Source organism: Panthera pardus, unplaced genomic scaffold (genome assembly GCF_024362965.1).
Source record: "Panthera pardus isolate Hobbes unplaced genomic scaffold, ASM2436296v1 HiC_scaffold_11, whole genome shotgun sequence".
NCBI lineage: Eukaryota > Metazoa > Chordata > Mammalia > Carnivora > Felidae > Panthera > Panthera pardus.
Genome location: NW_026526666.1, coordinates 71,522,372 through 71,541,703, shown reverse-complemented (window position 1 = coordinate 71,541,703; position 19,332 = coordinate 71,522,372). Strand labels below are relative to the sequence as shown.

General features: G+C 52.7%; 3 protein-coding genes across 8 annotated transcripts; 2 read left to right on the top strand and 1 right to left on the bottom strand.

The window, feature by feature from the left end:
• The first annotated feature begins 5,111 nt into the window (after positions 1 to 5,111).
• Positions 5,112 to 10,138, top strand: PLK3 (polo like kinase 3). Its single transcript, XM_019429040.2, has 15 exons — positions 5,112 to 5,452; positions 5,665 to 5,772; positions 5,862 to 5,978; positions 6,119 to 6,248; positions 6,330 to 6,417; positions 7,236 to 7,331; positions 7,423 to 7,621; positions 7,732 to 7,855; positions 8,039 to 8,130; positions 8,371 to 8,464; positions 8,605 to 8,688; positions 8,782 to 8,944; positions 9,085 to 9,214; positions 9,386 to 9,499; positions 9,610 to 10,138. Exons 1-15 carry the CDS (start codon positions 5,243 to 5,245, stop codon positions 9,799 to 9,801), a joined length of 1,941 nt encoding a protein of 646 aa, XP_019284585.2. The 5' UTR covers positions 5,112 to 5,242; the 3' UTR covers positions 9,802 to 10,138.
• A 13-nt stretch (positions 10,139 to 10,151) lies between these two features.
• DYNLT4 (dynein light chain Tctex-type 4) lies at positions 10,152 to 11,530 on the bottom strand. Of its 2 annotated transcripts, none has more exons than XM_019429046.2 (3): positions 11,300 to 11,530; positions 10,924 to 10,995; positions 10,152 to 10,822 (listed from the first exon to the last, which is right to left on the bottom strand). In XM_019429046.2, exon 3 carries the CDS (start codon positions 10,809 to 10,811, stop codon positions 10,152 to 10,154), a length of 660 nt encoding a protein of 219 aa, XP_019284591.2. In that variant the 5' UTR covers positions 10,812 to 10,822; positions 10,924 to 10,995; positions 11,300 to 11,530. The 2 variants fall into 2 exon arrangements, with proteins under 2 accessions (XP_019284591.2, XP_019284592.2); XM_019429047.2 differs by having other exon boundaries at positions 10,924 to 10,979.
• On the top strand, positions 11,530 to 17,798 carry BTBD19 (BTB domain containing 19). Of its 5 annotated transcripts, none has more exons than XM_019429042.2 (8): positions 11,530 to 13,093; positions 14,377 to 14,590; positions 14,676 to 14,729; positions 15,881 to 15,940; positions 16,042 to 16,110; positions 16,188 to 16,314; positions 16,445 to 16,570; positions 16,710 to 17,798. In XM_019429042.2, exons 1-8 carry the CDS (start codon positions 13,008 to 13,010, stop codon positions 16,838 to 16,840), a joined length of 867 nt encoding a protein of 288 aa, XP_019284587.1. In that variant the 5' UTR covers positions 11,530 to 13,007; the 3' UTR covers positions 16,841 to 17,798. The 5 variants fall into 5 exon arrangements, with proteins under 5 accessions (XP_019284587.1, XP_019284586.1, XP_019284589.1 ...); XM_019429041.2 differs by having other exon boundaries at positions 16,188 to 16,319; XM_019429043.2 differs by lacking the exon at positions 11,530 to 13,093 and adding an exon at positions 14,048 to 14,163 and having other exon boundaries at positions 16,188 to 16,319.
• Positions 17,799 to 19,332: the final 1,534 nt, after the last annotated feature.

Genomic DNA, 19,332 nt, shown 5'->3' with positions numbered 1-19,332 from the left:
TTTGGCTTTAGCACTTCTACCTTTGCACCCACCAAAGACACCTGTGATCTTATTGCTTATTCCAACAGCCCCCTCCCAGTTCTAAGCTTACTTGGCAGCTCTCATTCTTGAAAGACTCCCTTGATCTCTGTGACCTGACACTGTGAAGAGATTCTGACTCTGAGCTGCCAAGGGAGCAAGGAGTGTGGGACATGTGCTCAACTAGGGGCAGAGGAGCCTGACAGAATCCTCTGGGGGATGAGGACCCAGAGAATTCAGAAAAACCTCAGCTTGGGCAGAGATTGTGAGAGTCTTGGGGGAAGGAGAAAGAGCACTAATAAGAGGGACATGGAGACATGGAGCAGTGTAGAAGGAGGACAGGTACAAGGACAGAGAACCAATGATCCCCAGAAAAGTCAGGCAATGGTGAATAGTGAAGTCAGACATCTTGGATTCAGATCTTAGTTCTACCCCTTGGTAGCTGTATATGACCTTGAGTAAGCAGCTTAACCCCTTGAGTCTCAGTTTCTTCATCTGGGAAATGGGAGTAATAATCACATGCATATCATAAGGCTACTGTGAGCAGTCAGTAACATAAATGCTTAGCCCAGTTCCTGGTGCATGGTAGGTGCATAAGATTTATTCATGGTAGCGTATATTACACTGAGGGAGGAGGCAGAGGAAACTTCCAGGCCTTTCAGTTACAACATCCAGCAGGATCTCCTCCTTGTGTGCTGGCCTCTGGAGGAGGGCTCAAAAACCTTGATAACCTCCGAGGGGGAGAAGACGGTGAAGAGTAACAGAATATGGCACCCAATATGCCACTTAGGCATATTGACTATTTTGAACTGTAGCTACATGCAAAACATCAAGTGCAAGGAGAAGCTTTCTCTGAACTTCCCTTATCTGCCTAAAGATGGATCTCTAAAAGAACTCAATGGGAATGAATCCCCTTCCTGGGAGTTTCTTCTTATATCACAGGAGAGGAGACTAGAAGTGTATACCATATCCAGACAAACTTTGCCACAAATGATCATATCTCCCAACCATTCTTCTAAGGACCCATTCAGTTTTTCCAGAAATCATTTACTCTTCCCCAAGAGGTCTATATTTCCCTTCCCTTTTCCCTATTAAGATGGTATTTAAGGGGCGCCTGGGTAGCTCAGTTGCTTAGGCATCTGACTTCTGCTCGGGTCATGATCTCACCATTCCTTAGTTCGAGCCCTCTGTCAGGCTGTGTGCTGACAGCTCAGAGCCTGGAGCCTGCTTTGGATTCTGTGTCTCCCTCTCTCTCCGCCCCTCCCCTGCTCATGCTCTGTCTCTCTCAAAAATAAAAAAAAAATAATAAAAAATAAAAACACTTAAAAAAAGATGGTATTTAAGCCTGAATTCTAAACAACATGAGAGACTTACTCATTTTTCCCTCAGTATCTCCCATTCTCCCCTGCATACATAAGTTATACATGTTAATAAACTTCTGTTTGTTTTTCTTTTGTTAATGTTCTTGTTTGAGAGTTTAATCTGAAGACTAAGATGGATGGAGGTAAAATTTTGACTCCTATACAAAGTCCTAACCCCAGTACCTTAGAATATGACTGTATTTGGAGACTGAACCTTTCAAGAAGAAGTTAAATTAAAAGGAGGCTGTTAGGTGGGTCCTAATCTGATTTGAGAAGAAGAGATTAGGTGTTTTTATGAGAAGAAGAGATTAGGACACACAGAAAAGAAGATCATGTAGATAAAGCGGATTAAGAGGTATAAATTTTCAGTTATTAAATATGTAAGTAACACAGAAATGAAAAGTATAGCATAGGGAAATAGTCAATATTACAAAAATGTTGTATGGTGACACATGGTGACTACAGTTATGGTGGTGAGCACTGAGTAATGTGTAGAATTGGCAAATCCATATGTTGTATACCTGAAACTAATATAACATGTATGTCAATTATGCTTAAGTAAAAAAAAAAAAAAAAAAAAAAAAAAAAGACTGGGGTGCCTGGCTGGTTCAGTCAGTAGAGCATGTGACTCTTGATCTCAGGGTTGTAAATTCAAGCTCCAACTTGGCATGGAACCCACTAAAAAAAAAGGAAGAAGAAGAAGAAGAAGAAGAAAGACTATTAAGTCAGAGGGAGAAGACTATCACCTACAAACTAAGAGAGAGTCCTCAGAAGAAATTGTTAAACAAAATTCAACTGGGGCACCTACGTGGCTCAGTTGGTTAAGTGAACAATTCTTATTTCAGCTCAGGTTACGATTTCACAATTCCTGGGATCAAGCCCTACATTGGGCTCTGCACTAACAGCACAGAGTCTGCTTGGGATTCTCTCTACCTCTCTCTGCCCCCCCACCCCCCACCGTGTGCTCTTGCTCTCTCTCAAAATAAAAAATTTAAAAAAAATTTTTTTTAAACGTTTATTTATTTTTGAGACAGAGAGAGACAGAGCATGAACAGGGGAGGGGCAGAGAGAGAGGGAGACACAGAATCTGAAACAGGCTCCAGGCTCTGAGCTGTCAGCACAGAGCCCGACGCGGGGCTCGAACTCACGGACCGCGAGATCGTGACCTGAGCCGAAGTCGGCCACTTAACCGACTGAGCCACCCAGGCGCCCCTAAAAATTTTTTAAAATAACAAAAAATTTAAAATTCAACTAAGTAAATTTGAAGATCTAATTGGCTTTATTAAACAAAACATGAATCAGGCAGCATCCCATCTAGGAAGTTGAGGGGTCTCTGAGGAGTTGTACAAAATGGAAAGTTGTTATAGGAAGCAGTGTGGGGCAAGAAAGAAGCAAAAGAAAATAAAGAATTGTTTCCTGCAAGGTCACTTTCTCTTAGGAGGAAGAGCAAGGGGTCTTATCATGCAGATCACCTCATCTTTCTTTGGGAGATGGAGAGAGTCCTATACAAGATTTATTGGCACCTATCAGAAAATTCCTGACAGGTTAAAATTTATATTTCTGGGGGAGATTGAAACTGCAATTAGGTTAGGTATTAAGCTCTGGCTTAGCAACTTTGCCTGGCCCAAGTAACACCATTTGAGGTCTGTGGTTTTCTTTTTAACAGAATTAACCTGTCAATACCTTGAACTTGGACCTCCAGCCTCCAGAATTATGAGAAAATAAATTTCTATTGGTTAAGCCACGTTGTGTGTAGTATTTTTTTATGGCAACCCTACCAAACTAATACAAAGACATTTTGCTTTATTTTCCAAATATAAAATTGCAAAATCAAATATGCCTTTTCAAACTACACATGCTTCAGCTCCATTTTCCCCACAGATCTGTCCTTCCTGGCCCACTGCTACCATCTCCCCACTGGAAAATTGTCAACTTGTAGGATAAAAGCCAAACTCCTGAGTATGGTACTTAAGGCCCACCCCTCACCCCTCACTCCCCCTGAGAGTAACTAGAAATTCTCCACATTTCAGGATGTTTGGTTTCTTCCATCAGTGGCCATGAAGGGCAAGGGTAGAGAAGCAGGACTTTGTGGGCCTGATGAAGGATTGGGTGGGCTGGTGACATGGAAGGAGGATAAAATGGAGATGACACTAAGGATAAGGAGACCAGCAAGATGCTGTGGCAATAATCCGAACCAGAGACTGCAACTCAGATTAGGCTGTGAGGGGAACATGGGAAGTGGGTACTTTTCAGAGATTTTTATCTTTGGGGAGATAAAACTGACAGGAATTGGGTACTCAATAAGTATTTATTGACTTTCCTGGCTACTCTTTCTAAAGCAAGCTCTTTGATTACTTTTCTGTTTACCTCCTTCATAACACTTTTCAAAGCCTGCGATTACCTTGTTGGCATACTTGCCAATTGTCTGTTTCCATCAAGCAGAATGTAAACTAAATGAGGGCTGCAACCTTGACCAGTCTTATTCATCCAGTGCTTGGCACTTAGCAGTTGCTCTCAATAAATCTTTGAGGATTGAATGGCTTAATAATTGACTGAATAGTACAGAGTGAGGGCAGAGAAATGACAGGGAAAGGCCAGGGGAAGCCTGTGAAACTGGAACAAACACTCGAGAGGGGTTAAGACCCCACCTCTCTGTCTCTGGCCCTGGAAAGGGCAGGCATGAACTAGGGGTCCAGCAGTCCAGTTGGCTCCAGAACCACCTGCCCAATTGTCCATAGCTAGATTTGAGAAAATCCAATTCTCATTCTTCACTTTCTGGCCTCTGGCTGCTGACTCCAGGCAGTGGGAGTTTTCCGGGAAGGGGAACAGGGGACCCTACCAGAACTGGAGACCTGTCCCTCAAGAATGTGTAAGAGAGGGTAGCCTGGTTGGCTCAGTCGGTTAGCGTGGGACTTCGGCTCAGGTCATTATCTCACAGTTCATGAGATCGAGCCCCACATTGGGCTCTCTACTGTCAGCGCAGAGCCCGCATTGTATTCTCTGTCCCCCCTCTCTGCCCCTCCCAGCTTATGCGCGGGCGCCCTCTCTTTCTCAAAAATAAACATAAAAAAAAAAGAAGAAGAAGAAGAATATGGAAGAGGGTTGTAGAAGATGCGGCCTGGCACATAATAAAAACCTTGAATGCTGGTCTCTGTTTGACCACAAAACTTGGCGTGGCAGTCTCCTACCCACCCCTCCCCATCCCAAGCCAGGCTCCGGAGTGTGCAATTCTTCCCAAGCCCTAAAGGGGGTGGCACCGGGCTGCGCCCGCGGGCTCTGGCCGAGGGCAAGGGACCAGCGGAAGGGCTCGCGCCCTTAAAGGGGAGTTTTGGTGACTCCCGCTGGCGAAAGCGAGCGCCGCCCCTGCCTCTCCCTTCCCACCAGGATTGCTTGTCCATCTAGTTGCCTGGCGGAGACTCCGGATACCCAGCCCCCTTCGGACTTCAGCATAAGCCCCGAAGGATGGGGAAAGAAAGAGACCTCCATTAAAGGGACTCTCGGTCACCAGGGCGTGGGGCTAGGGGTACGGAGAAACGGCTGCTCCCTACACGCTTGGTGCCTACCAGCAGAGTTGCCTCTTTAAGGCTTGGGTAGGAGGCTGGGTCTGAACTTGCATTGGGTGGGAGGACGAGCTTCTTGGTGACGTAAGACCTGAGGAGGGGCGTGCCTTCTGAGTGACTCTTCGCCTAGAAGGGGGCGGGCTCTTAATGACGGAACTCCGGGGAGGAGACAGGCGTTCATTGATAAAAACGCCGGGCTCCCTCGGGCGCGAGCGCAGCGTAGCAAATCCAGGCAGTGCCACGCGCGGCCCGGGCCTGGCGGAACAGAAACAAGCCGGGCCCGCGCTGCGACGCACCGCCTGCATGGAGCCCGCCGCCGGCTTCCTATCCCCGCGTCCCTTCCCGCGTGCTGCCGCCCCGCCCGCGCCCCCTGCCGGGCCCGGGCCGCCTGAGAATGCCTCGCCGGGACCTGATCTGGAGATGCTTGACGGACCACCGGCGCCGGACTCAGGGCGCCTCATCACCGACCCGCGCAGCGGCCGCACCTACTTCAAAGGCCGCCTGTTGGGCAAGGTGAACTGGTGGGGTGGAGTGCTAGCGAGGGGCGGGGGGGGTCTTGCCGACCTTCTGGACGGCTCCTGCTGGGGCGGGGGCGCTTGTCCTCAGCGCGGGGACGCGGGGACGCTTGTCCTCGGCGCGGGGACGCTTGCCCTCAGTGCGGGGACGGTCTGCGGGCCAGACTTGGCTATCCTGGAGCGCTCTGCCTGATGCCCCCTTCCCAACAGGGGGGCTTTGCCCGCTGCTACGAGGCCACTGACACGGAGACCGGCAACGCCTACGCTGTGAAAGTCATCTCACAGAGCCGCATCACCAAGCCGCATCAACGCGAGAAGGTGGGCCCCAGGCCCAGCGGATCAGGGGTGGGGTGGGGACAGTAGTGAGGGAGCCCTTGAAGGATGACCACCCCGCGCCCCCATTGCAGATCCTAAACGAGATTGAGCTGCACCGCGGCCTGCAGCACCGCCACATCGTGCGTTTTTCACACCACTTTGAGGATGCTGACAACATATACATTTTCCTGGAGCTCTGCAGCCGAAAGGTGAGTGATGACAATGGGAGTGGGAGAGAGAAAGGGGCCTTGAGACCCAAAGCTGGAGCCCTGTCTCTTCCTTCCGCGAGCACAGATGGAGGGAGGGTCAAAGAGGGCGGGCCAGGGGCTGAAGCAGTGGCTCTCTGCAGTCCCTGGCCCACATCTGGAAGGCCCGGCACACCCTGTTGGAGCCAGAGGTGCGCTACTACCTGCGCCAGATCCTTTCCGGACTCAAGTACTTGCACCAGCGGGGCATCCTGCATCGAGACCTCAAGCTGGGTGAGAATCCTGGGCCAGCAGGATTGGGGTTTGAGGACGCAGAGAGAAAGGAGTCTGACACACCTCTTTCCCCCTGTTCAGGAAATTTTTTTATCACTGAGAACATGGAACTGAAGATGGGGGACTTTGGGCTGGCAACCCGGTTGGAACCCCCGGAACATAGGAAGAAGTGAGTGTTTGAGGAGAGGGGTGGCCACAGTCTGTGTGATACAGATGACGTGCGTGACAGACAGTGAGTTTGTATGTGGGAGGCATGATGACTGACTGATGTGTGTGTGTGATAGATGGGGAGGGATGACAGTTGTTTGTGTGTGGGGGAAGGTGGAGGTGGCAGCCACGACTGGTGGAAAGGCTGAGGGTCCTGTTGGTGTTTGAATCCCTGAGACAGACGGGGATGTAAGGATTCTTGGAGATGTTTGATCCTGTGTGTGGCTGGGGGAAGGTGACATAAGCAATGTGTGTGTGAGACAGACGGAGTGTGGGAATAGCAGGACATGACATCCTGTGTAAGAAGACCCTGCTGTGGCCATGATGACTGGGTGTGAGTGACAACAGATAGCATGTGTGACAGAGGAGTGTTTTGGGGCAATATGACAGCTGGTGTTGGTGTGTGTGTGGCACAGACCATAGGAGGTGACAGCCTGTGTGGGTGTCTGACAGACGGGAGTGGGAGAAGGAGGAAAGGATCAGTGATGGACTCTGCTGGCCTTGGAGGAGGGAGCTGGGTTGGGGGTCAGGGCCTTCCCCCCCCCCCCCCCACGCCGCCCCCCATCATCCTGCAGAGCAGCTGAGCAGCTGGGCCAGGCGGGTGGGCGGGGACTCAGCTGCCATCTCCAGCATCCATTGTCCCAGGACAAGCAGGAGTTCTCTGGCCTTTGGTGACAGGCAGCTGCTTTGTCTGGACTCACAGTGGGGGCAGGGATGAGGGTGGGGGGTGGCTAGCCAGGCTGGGTCTGAACCTTCTCCTCTCTTCCTACTCCTTTTCAGAACCATCTGTGGCACCCCCAATTATGTGGCTCCAGAAGTGCTGCAAAGACAGGGCCATGGCCCCGAGGCAGACGTGTGGTCCCTGGGCTGTGTCATGTGAGTCCCAGGGTCGTCTACACACTGGTGGGTGCACGCATGGGGTGTACCTTCCACTTTACTCCTGACCCCCCTTATCTCTACCTCACAGGTACACACTGCTGTGTGGGAGTCCCCCCTTTGAGACAGTTGACTTGAAGGAGACCTATCGCTGCATCAAACAGGTTCACTACACACTGCCTGCCAGCCTCTCACTGCCTGCCCGGCAGCTCCTGTCTGCCATCCTTCGAGCCTCGCCCCAAGACCGCCCCTCAATTGACCAGATCCTGCGCCATGACTTCTTTACCAAGGTCTGTGGCTCCCCGAAGTCAAGTCTGCATATTCCCAGGGGATTCAATGGGGGGTAGGTGACAGGGCCCCTAGGACCTCCCTTCTCTGCTCACATGACTTCCCTCCTCAGGGCTACACCCCCGACCGGCTCCCTGTCAGCAGCTGTGTGACAGTCCCAGACCTGATACCCCTTAACCCAGCTAGGATTCTGTTTGTCAAAGTTACCAAGAGCCTCTTTGGCAGGAAGAAGAAGAGTGAGTCTGCGATGTCAGTGGGTTTGAGGGTATAAAGTGCAGGGGGGCTTGTTACATATATTGTGGGGGCATGAGTGTGAGTGCCTTTGAACCCCTGGAGAGAGCATGTGCCCATTTGTATCATCCCTACAGGAAGCCTGCGGGGTGGGCAGGATACTGAGGGCTATATCTTCCCCCACCCAGGTAAGAACCATCCTGAGGAGCGGGACGAGGTCTCCTGTTTGGTGAATGGCCTCACTCGGACGTCCATTGGCCATCAAGATGCCAGGCCTGAGGTGAGGTACTCACGTGGGTAGTGTTTCCTGACTCACTCTCACCCTAGCAGCTGCAGGAAGCCTGGGATAAAAGAAGCTAGTGAAGCATCTAGCCTCATGGTAGCCTAATTGGCTGTGTGTCATTAGCCAGGCAGGGCTGACCTGGGGTGCCCTGGCTGCCAGGGCAAGGCTGGGCCATGGACTCTCAAGGATTTGGATTTTGAGGACTATCTCACTTCCTTCTCCTACCCAACCATCCAGGCTCCAGCAGCTTCTGGTCCAGCACCCCTCAGCTTGGTAGAGACGGCACCTGAGGACAGCTCACCCCGTGGGACACTGGCAAGCAGTGGAGATGGTGAGGAGCCAGGAGGATGAGAAGTGTTAGAAGTTTCTGGGGCTGAGACCAGGGACCAGAGGGAAGGAGTCAGAGGTCAGTGGTCATGGCCTGTGTCCTGGGGAACTAATGCCTAATTCTCAGTGCCCTGTTTCCTTTAGGGTTTGAAGAAGGTCTGACTGTGGCCACAGTGGTGGAGTCAGCCCTCTGTGCTCTGAGAAACTGCCTGGCCTTCATGCCCCCAGGTGAGATTGGGGTATGGTATGGGTGAATGGTGGTGGGAGTTCTTTGGCTGCCATGTTGGGAACAGATCCTCACTCCTTCCTCTTCCATGACAGCGGAACAGAACCCAGCTCCCCTTGCACAGCCAGAGCCTCTGGTATGGGTCAGCAAGTGGGTTGACTACTCCAACAAATTTGGCTTTGGGTATCAACTGTCCAGCCGCCGTGTGGCTGTGCTTTTCAACAATGGCACACATATGGCCCTTTCAGCCAACAGAAAGTAAGTGCTGTTATGGAGTGTCTTGTATCCAGGCCATTGTGCCCAGCAGCTGTGTGCTTCTGCACTTGGGTGTCCTGGGGTCTCTCGGGGAGGGGCATCAGTGCGGGGTTCTCTCTGACCTCTTGTCTCCTCTCCTCCAGGACTGTGCACTACAACCCTACCAGCACAAAACACTTCTCTTTCTCTGTGGGTGCTGTGCCTCGGGCCCTGCAGCCTCAGCTTGGTGTCCTACGATATTTTGCCTCCTACATGGAGCAGCGTCTCATGAAGGTATGTGGACTGGAGTGGGACACGTTGAGGACTAACACAACCTGATCCCTTCCTAATCCCCTTGGCAGGAGTGGCTGGGGGGGCTAAGAGCTAGAGGCTGGACCTCTAAGGGAGACATTAACGGGGAGGGGCCTGACTAGTATCAGACAAATAACCTGCTCCTACTCCCAGGGTGGTGATCTGCCCAGTGTGGAAGAGGTGGAGATGCCTGTCCCCCCACTCTTGCTGCAGTGGGTCAAGACTGATCAGGCCCTACTCATGCTGTTTAGTGATGGTACTGTCCAGGTAAGAACCCCTCCTGGAGTTGGGGGCAGGGTCTAGGAGGCCCACTATGCTGGGGAAAGAAACTGGACCTGGGGCCTAGGCCCTGATCAGTGCTACCCTTCTGTGCATAGGTGAACTTCTATGGCGACCACACCAAACTGATCCTCAGTGGCTGGGAGCCCCTGCTTGTGACTTTTGTGGCCCGCAATCGCAGTGCTTGCACTTACCTCGCTTCCCACCTTCGGCAGCTGGGCTGTTCTCCGGACCTGCGGCAGCGGCTCCGCTATGCTCTGCGTCTGCTCCAGGACCGCTGCCCAGCCTAGGCCCCAACCTGCAGAGCAGGCCTTGACCTAAAGCCTCAGGGCTGAGGCCTGTGCCTGTAAGGCTCTGGCCTTTGCCTTTGTGGGCCTCCCTGTCCCTTTGGTGCCTCACTGGGGGTTGTGGGCCGAATCCCCCAGGGAATCAGGGACCAGCTTTACTGCGGTTGGAGTCTGCCTGTCTCGGCAGCCTCCTACCCCTTCTCCAAGAAAAGCCTGAGCCTTAGTCCCCAGCTAGGGGACGTTATTTATGGACCACTTTTATTTATTGACAGACATTTATTTATTGGGATTGAGCCCCAGGGAGGGCCTCCTCCTGGGATAATAAACCGTTTTTGCATAACTTGGAGGCCTCTTCACTCGTAGTAGAGCCCATGGACCACGGCCACGGCGAAGAGCGAGGCGTTGGTGAAGGCAGCGGAGGCCAGACCATCGCATTCGGTGTCCCAGAGCGCGCGGCTGGCCACGTGCACGCCCTGGCCGGCGCGCGGCCCCAGCACCACACTGCACACTAGCTTGTAGCGCGGGGGACTGATCTCACGCAGGCGCACGCGTACCAACTCGCACAGCTCCTGAGCCAGAGGCCCGGCCTCCATCCCCGAGTAGCACGCGTTGTGCAGCCTCGCTGCCAGCGCTGCCTCCAGGGCGCACTGTAAGCGCGAAGCTTCCCAGCGCTCCCCTGGCGCTGGCTCTGTGCGGTAGGAGGGTGCCACCTGACGCACAGGCGCTAGGGGCAACCCAGAGAAGCTAATCCTTGAGCCCAAAAGAGGAACTGGGCCCAGAGATGGTCGCCGACCCCCAGGACCCACGCCTGGTCCGGCCAGCGAGTTGCGGCGTGAGAAGGACAAGGCTGGGCCCAGCACAGAGCCACGGCGGGAGGCCGGGCCCAGACTTGCTAGTCGGGCCTCTTCAATACTGGGCAGGTGGCCTGGAGGCCTCACCGGTGATAGTTTCAGCCCGGGGTCTTTGGTAGTATCCTCCTCCTGGCGTCCTGGGGGCACAGACCTGCCAGCCATGGACCTGCCGGCTGGAAGACCCACACATAGACGGGGGCCTAAACTGGCCGTCTGTACCACATCCAGTCTTTCACTCTGTGATAAGGGTTTTTACCCCCTAACCCCTTCTTACCTGTGTTTTTGGGACAGGTGAATCAAATTGTCCCCAGCTGCGTGGATTCCTAGGTGCTTAGAGGATTAAGGGCTGTTAGGGACATAAGCGATGCTGCTCAGACTATCATCTTGGGGTTGCCCCTGTCCCCTTGAGCTCCACTTTCCCCTGGGCACTATGGAGGTTAGCTAAGTGAGCTCTAAATAAATACACCTCCTTTTCTCTCTTCCACCTGACTTCTCCAGCAGAAGGGAGATGAACCTCCCCTTTGTTTTCCTCAGCCTAGATAGTGGTGCCTCAAACCCCTAACCAGAGGGAGACACAGACAGACCAACTCCTTCAACCCCACAGATCCTTCTAGCCCCGTGTCTAGAATCCAGACACCTTCGACCCCTACCTGCTTCTAGGGTGGCTAGCACAAAGATCTCTCCTACAATTGGTTCAGGCTGGATGGAGGCAGGTGACTCAGGAAGCTCCTTCCACCCTCTCCAGTTGGCCTCTGGCCCTACCTCCAGAATTAGTTCTGGGATGAATGCCCTCTTCTCCCGAAACTCCCACAGGAAACTGAGTCAGCTGCAGCCTTTGGACTCCAAACTCTCTCCTAGCTCCACAGCCCTTCCTCACCCAGCTGGCCTGACTGGCAGGCGGGAAGGTAATGGCCCCTTGTGTTGTGGAGTTGCCCTGGGTTACTGGGAAGGCACTCCTGTTTTTTTGGTTTCCTCCTTCCAGTCCTGGCTCTGGCTTAACTTGGAAGTGTTACTACACAGTACATGCTGTGTGCGGGGTGCCTGAGTCATCAGGCAAGAGGAGATAACAGGGGCCTAGAACCCCTGTACTGAGGGGGCAGATGTAGAGAGGGGCTCTGGTCAGAAAGGTATTCCCCTACACCAGGGCTCTTGAGCCACTGTCCATTTCTCCCCTTCTGAAGGCTGGCTCTGAAGCTGTTAGCAAGTTGCAGAGGCCTGGTATATGGGGAGACCTTGAGGCTGTAGGGGTGGCTGTTCAGGAATCAGGATCTTCCCCCACAGGAAGAAGAACGTCATGGCTCTATCCTCTCCCCATTAGCCTCAACAAGGACAAACATTTCCGCTCTCTGTGCAGAGCTGGGGTGGAGTTTGGATGACTTCCTCAGCTCAGGGCTGTGTGCAGGGGGAGGGGAGACCCATTAGCCCTGCTGGTGGGAGCCGACCTGATGCAACAGTGGTGACTAGACTTGGCAGTGAACCAGAGTCCAGCCTCCTGACCCCTGCTGACCCAAGCGCTCTGGAGCTTGTCTCCAGCTGGCCACACCTCTGCTGTGCCCTAGTGCCTAGAGTGCCAACCCCCTAACTGTGGTTGCATTTTAGGGATGCCAGAGGCCATGACGCCTCTGTCAGAGCTGACACCTCCTCACCTGACCTCCTTCTGGGAAGGACAGGACTGCCCCCCTCCCAGACAAGCCAGTCTGGGCCCTGAAAGCTCTATGAGGGTGAGGAATTTCCCTATTGAGGGGGGTTTCCCAGGCCTGGCTAACCTGATCCCGACCCTGTGCGCATGTGAGGGAAGGAGTAGGAGGGTCAGGGAGTTTGAACTCTGAATCCAAGGCAGGCAGGGGCCTGGGTGCTAAGACCCTCTACTAACTTCCGGCCCCTCTGAGGGCTGAAGTTTTCCCTGGGCCTGTGGAAGATGGGTGGGGCCTCTCAAGCTGAGCTCCAGTTTCCGTGGAAACCCACAGGCTTCCCACCCACTGCTGCCTGGGCAGGCTCCCAGCTGGGGCCTCATGCTCTGCCAGCCTCTCTTCCCCAGTCCAGTCTGCTCCACCCTCAGCCTGTCTTGGCCCCTTCCCTGACTCTCCATCCCCAAGCCCAGCCTCTGGCCTCTTCTATTAGGCTCTAATGCCTTCTTAAGGAACCTGGGCCTCTCCTGCCCCATCCCTAAACTTCAGCTTCTCAGCAAACAGGCTTCCCAAGCTCCTGTCCCTCCCTCTCAGGCCTTTCTAGCCTCCTTATGAGCTCCCAGGCCTAGCCAGGCCTCCTGCTCCTGCCCACCTATCACCTCCCACAGACCAACAGACAACAGGTCTCCTAGGCTATTCTGTCCTCTTGCTCCCCTGCCCCACCCCACCCATGGAGACCCCAGGACTGCTTGTGCACGGGGAGGCTGCACCCTTTTCCACAGCACTCCGAAGCCTTCTCAACAATCCCCAATACAGGTGAGGGGGTGGGCCCTGTCTGTGGGATTTCCTTAGCTGGCTCTGCCGGGTCCCATGACTCTGAGGAAGCCTTGGGTACAGAAGAGGTGGAGATGACCCTCCTCCCTGGTGAACTCATTCTGGGGAAGTCAAGTGTGGAGAATGGCTACAGGTTACATCATTCAGTGTCCATGATGTCTTGAGAGCCAGAAGTGGGGGCGGGGGGAGAAGAGGGGGAGGCAGTGGGGGCTGGAGCCCAGAGCAACTGGTATGACTTTGGGTAAAGGCCTTCTTTTGTGGATTTGGGTTCCTGGCAGAGAGGAGCCCTTTGCCCCCTGGATCTTGAGAGATGGGATGTGACTTGAGTCCCTCCCTGGGAGGCAGAGGAGCAGATGACCCTGTTCTGGGAACTGGGGATTCACAAGAGGAACAAAACTCAAGGGATTGAGCCAGAGTTTCCGGCAGGAAGCAGTTCAAGGGTGCTGCCTAGGGCTCACTGCACAGGATGCTAGTGGTGTCTGAAACCAGGGATAGAATATGGGGGAAGGGCTGGTCAGGAGAACTAGAATGTAGCTTTCTGTCCCCACTTCCTCCCTAAGGGTTGAGGACTCCCATGACCCTACTGCTTTGGGGATTACAGTCTGGTCTGAGTAGTGGGAACCCCTGGCCTTGGACCTGGGCCTAGGAGGCTCCAGAAGCCCAAGCTTCATTTCCTGCCTCCAACCCTCTATGCTGTTGGGAGGCCCAGAGGTTGGGGCCGGAAGTGGTTGTGAAGATGGAAAATGTGGTCTGGTCTCATGATGGTGCGTCGCTGCCATGTCTATCTGCAGCCAGTGCACTCTGCACCCCCGCTCCCCCACCCCCTCCTGCCTGGAGGAGGCTGAAAAAAGCTGAGTTTGCAGTCTATGGAGGAGGAGCCAAGAAGAGCTTCCCTTACCTCAAGAGTCAGGCTGGGGAGAAGAGGGGTATGTAAGATCAATCTTGCATCAGCCTTGGTGTCCCCTCCGTGATCAAGCATAGCCACCTCCTCTAAGACCTGAGGGTTTGGGATTACTATCCCATTTCATGGATGAGAAACCTGAAATTCAAAGGTATAAGTCACTTGCCTGAGCCACCATGGGATGAAGCTAGGACTAAAATCCAGGCCTGTGTGTATACTCCAGACCATTGGCTGGAAGGACTAAGCCCTGTCCCTTATATGACAGATAAGGAAATGAAAGCTCAGAGTGGGCAAAGGCAAAGCCTAGAGTTATATCCAAGACTCTGGCCTCTTCTTCCCTGGCTCTCTCCTTCCCTTCCCACAGTGATGTTTGCTTTGTGGTCGGTCAAGAACGGCAGGAGGTGTTTGCCCACCGGTGCTTGTTAGCCTGTAGATGCAACTTCTTCCAACGACTTCTGGGTCCGAAGCTGGGCTCTGGCATGCCTAGCCCCGTGGTGCTAAGCACTGTGCCAGCTGAGGCCTTCCTGGCAGTGCTGGAGTTCCTGTACACCAACAGCGTCAGGCTGCACCGCCACTCTGTGAGCCTGTTGGGCAAGGGTGTGGATGAGAGAGGGAGGGGGAGGGGCAGGAGACACTCCCTTCCACATCCCTTCTACTTTGCAGGTGCTGGAGGTGCTGACCGCGGCTATAGAATATGGACTGGAGGAACTGCGAGAGGTAGGTTTATGTGGCAGGCCCTTGTCTCACTTCTCTTGCTTCTTATGGGCTCAGATCACACCCGACCTCACACACACTCTGGCCTGGAGAGGAACGTGTTCCAACACAGAAGTATGGATAGCTCTCTGTGTAAATAGGCATTATGTGTGCCTATGTGCAATGGATATGTACATGCCCTGTGTGTGCTGTGGGGGCATATGGCGGGGGTTATGGCTGGTGCCATAGATGCCAGGATAAATCAGCCTTGATCCTTGTTCTTCAAAGAGAGATAGACACATGAAAACTCTTAACCCAGGGGCATAAGAAGTGTGATAAATGAGGGTATATGGTGCTGAGATTCTACAGAGGGTCTCTCTAGTCTTGCCATAGGGGAGAAAGGAAGACTTCTTGGGAGGGGAAACATTTGTGTTAGATCAAGTAGAATAGGTAGAGGTTTGCTCAGAGGGGGAGTGGAAAAGGTGGCATTCTAGTCACAGAGGCACAAAAGGAGCTAGTGAGCCATTTAGTGTGGCTGGACTAAGTGTGAGAGGAGAGAGACAGATGAGATTGGAGACAGTGCTGGGGGCTAAATCATACTGGACCTTAAAAAATTTGGACTTTTTTTTTTACTCAGAGGGCATGGAAATTCATTGGAAGTTTCAGGTAAGGGAGTGAGGATTTGGAGCTAAGAGAATAAGTGATTGGGAGAGATGGGAAGGGCTCCACAGTCCAATGGGGATGAGAGGCAGTGGCAGCCCATGACTTTAAGAGAAGAGGAACTGGCATGACCCAGTGCTTTTCTGGATGTGAGAGTGAGAAGGAGAGGTCATGGGTGAAATTCAAGTTTCTGGTTAAAACAAAAAGGTCTTTGAGTCAGGAGTGACACAAGATAAGTGTCCTCAGAGAAGGAGAGTGGATTTTCACGTGGCTTTCATCTAGTTTCATTTGTGGGGAATGTGCTAGAAGGTAGACTGCTGGACCCAAAGTAGGCTGCTAGTGTCCAGTCCCTTCAGGCTTGTCAAATCTCAGACCCTGGTGATTTCTTGCCTCTCTTGGTCTGGGAGGTCACCTTGGGCATGTGGCTGCTTAGGAGCCTGGGTGGCTCACTGCTTCCGAGGATGGGGTCTTGGGGGAGACACCTTGGCACAACCCGCTTTCATTTCTGTTCCCAGCTGTGCCTGGAGTTTGTGGTGAAGGTGCTGGATGTGGAACTGGTTTGTGAGGCCTTGCAGGTGGGTGTTCTAGACAGGCTTGCAGTTAGTCCTCAGTGTGGAGGACTGGACTACAATGGTCTCTCCAGCCTCCAACCTGATGGCCTTCATCCTGTTCCTAGGTTGCTGTAACCTTTGGCCTGGGACAGCTGCAGGAGCGTTGCCTAGCTTTCATAGAGGCCCACAGCCAGGTATCGCTCCCCATCTTCATAGTCTCAATCCCTCAGACCTCATTCTGCTCCTCCCTGACCCATTCGTGGACCCACAGGAGGCGCTACGGACCCGCGGGTTCCTGGAGCTGTCGGCGCCAGCGTTGCTGTCCCTGTTGCGCAGCGACAAGCTCCGCGTGGACGAGGCTGAGCTCGTTCTGGCGGCCAGGAGCTGGGCACGCGTGGGTGCGGTGAGCGGGGGTACTAAAGGGACCCTGGGTTGGCGTGGGGAAGGAGGCTTGGGGCGCAGGAACACGGCAAGCCGGAGGCGGGGCAGGTGCTCCTGACTGTCCAGGCTTAGGGCTGGCGTTCGCAGGCTGTGCTGGAGCGGCCGGTGGCCGAGGTGGCGGCCCCGGTGGTGCGGGAGCTGAGACTGGCTTTGCTGGCCCCGGCGGAGCTGAGTGCCCTGGAAGAGCAGAACCAGCGGGAGCCGCTCATCCCGGTGCGGACGCGGGGAACCAAGCTCAGATCCGCTCAGCAGCGTGGGGGAAAAGCGCGAGGGTGGGGGTGGGGGGGCTCGGCCCAGGGTCTGCCGGGTGAGGGGGTATTGCAGGACTGCCGTGACCGGCCTTCCCCTGCAGGTGGAGCAGATCGTAGAGGCGTGGAAATGCCACGCTCTGCGAAGAGGGGATGTGGCCCGGGGCGCCCCGTGCCGCCGCCGGAGGGGAACCCTGCCCCGGGAGCATCACTGCTTTCTGGACCTGCCCTTTAAGTGACCAAAGGCCGCGGTTTGCAAGGAATTCTGGGCCTGTCCCAAGCTACAACTCCCGACGTGCCTAGTGCTCGGAGCCGACTTCCGCCCCCAGCATGCCCTGCGAGCCGGGCGCTGGAAGGGCGACTGTCGCCCGGCTCTGCGCCCTGTGGGTGGGGCTGTGGGGGTGGGGAGTGGGTGTGGGCTTGGGCGGGGCCCAAAGGCGATTTCCCTTACACTTTACCCTGACTCTACCCTGGCCCTCTGGCCGCGCAGGCCTGCCGCGTTTACTTTTATAATCCCCACGTTTTTCGGCTCAGCTCCTTCTTTAATTCCAGAGCTACCTCCTAGAGAGCACTCTCTAAATGCCCCACAGACACCTCAGACTCAATCCAAAATTGGGCTGCCTCATCTTTCTCCAGTTCTGCCCCCATCGTGTTTCTCATCTCTGTGAGTGTCTAAGCCAGAAACCTGCATCTCAGCTTTGCCTTGTTCTTCATCCTCACATCTGCCTCCCGTGACTTCTGCCTTCTAAGACACTGAAGGGTAGTAAAATGTGCCAATCCAAAATACGCCTCTTTGAGCTAAGGATTATTTTAAGCTGATTATTTTGAGAAAAAGTGGAAGCTCTGGAAACAGAATAGAAGTTACCCTTTTGTAAGGAAAATTTATAATTAAAAAGGGGATCTCCATTAGTAAGGGCGTCTCCTCTGTACCAGGAAAAGAAGGATGATCAACTCAAGATTTTAGTGGAGAAGGCACCCACTGAAATCTGCTTAACAAGCCTTACCTTATGTACTGTGTTTTTCCTGGTAGCATTCTCCTAACTGTCCTCCCTACACTTTTCTTTCATCCTTAACTGAAGATGGTCTTTCAGCAGGTATTTTAGACCACCTCAGGGAGTTACTCATTTTTCCCTGGGTATCTCCCATGTACACAAGAGGTATACATATTAATAAACTTGTTTTTCTCTTGTTAATCTGTCTTATTACAAGGGTCTCAGCCAAGACTTCATAGAGTAGAAGGAAAATTATTTTTTCTCCCCTATGAGATCTTTCCAGTTGGTTCAGTTCTCTTCACTTTAGTTCATTCAGTACCATGTTAAGAATTAATGCAACAGGCTCTTGCTAGTCTTTCTGCCTCCACACCATCCATGCCCCTCTTCGTGCCATTTCCCACACTGCAGCCAGACTTAAGATTATCAGCCGTACTACCCTTATTAAGCCCCCAACATCCCCATTGCTCAGACAAAATACACTCTATTTCACTTTCAGGACACTCCGAATTACTAGTGGTTCCAAATGTTAGCAACTCTTCTCTCAACTACCTTTGCATAAAGTCACTGGTTCTGAAGGCAGTAGTCCTCTGGCTGCACAGTCATTCTCTTGGTTACTGATGACTCCCCATGCTACAGATGCAGTTTTGGAGTGATGGTGGGGTCTGGAGCCGATGGCCAAGAAAGAATGGTTGAGTGCAAAAAGGTGATTTTAAAGCATGGGGACAGGACCAGTGGGCAGGAAGAGCTGTATGTGTGTGTGTGGGGGGGTGTTGTGAGGAGTGACTGATTATATACTTAGGGGTTGGGGTAAGTAAAGGCCAGGGGAAGTTTCCAGAAGGACTTTCATATGCTAATTATATGCTAAAGAAGACTCAGGGGCACCTGGATGGCTCAGTTGGTTGAGCTTCCCACCTGCGCTCAGGTCACGATCTCATGGTCAGTGAGTTCGAGCCGCGCATCGGGCTCTGTGCTGACAGCTCAGAGCCTGGAGCCTGCTTTGGATTCTGTATCTCCCTCTCTCTCTCACCCTCTCCCGTTCATGCTCTGTCTCTCTCTGTCTCAAAAATAAATAAACATTAAAAAAATTTAAAAAAAAGAAGACACACAGGATCCTGGAGGCCTTGCTCTTGTCAAGCTAAGATTGTTTTTTTCCCTCTAGCAAAGCATTAACATTAAGACAGTAGGGAGTTCCTGGAGGAATGTTAGAGTTGACCTGCCTCAAGAATTTGTCAAAGGGCTGCAGGTTATGAGGAAATTTAATTCTATCTACATTTCTTTCTGCCTTTGTTTCTCACATCACTACCTTTTTCATTCATTACACCCTTTGTCTTCCTGAGGATCTGAATCTCCCTAGACAAAGATCCCTGGGATTGGAGTGGTGCCTTATTCATTTCTTGTTTCTCCAGTCTCTGTCACATAATCAGTGCTCTGCAAATGTTCACTGATGACGTTATTTCCTTATTTAAATGCTATTTTATTCCATAAAGAGTTTAAAAGAGCTATAAAACAAGATACTATCAATCTAAATTGAGGGACAGTTGATTAGTAGAAAATAGGGTTAAACTTCTGTCTCAGGGATTTTATACAAAAATATGTTGCATATGAATTAAAGGAAGTTATTTGGCATTACTTCTCAAGACCGAAAATGTGGTTACTCATAGTACCACTTCATAACAGCATTGTTTGGATAATGAAAATTGAAAACAAGCTAGATGTCCTGGTTTAATCTAGAAGA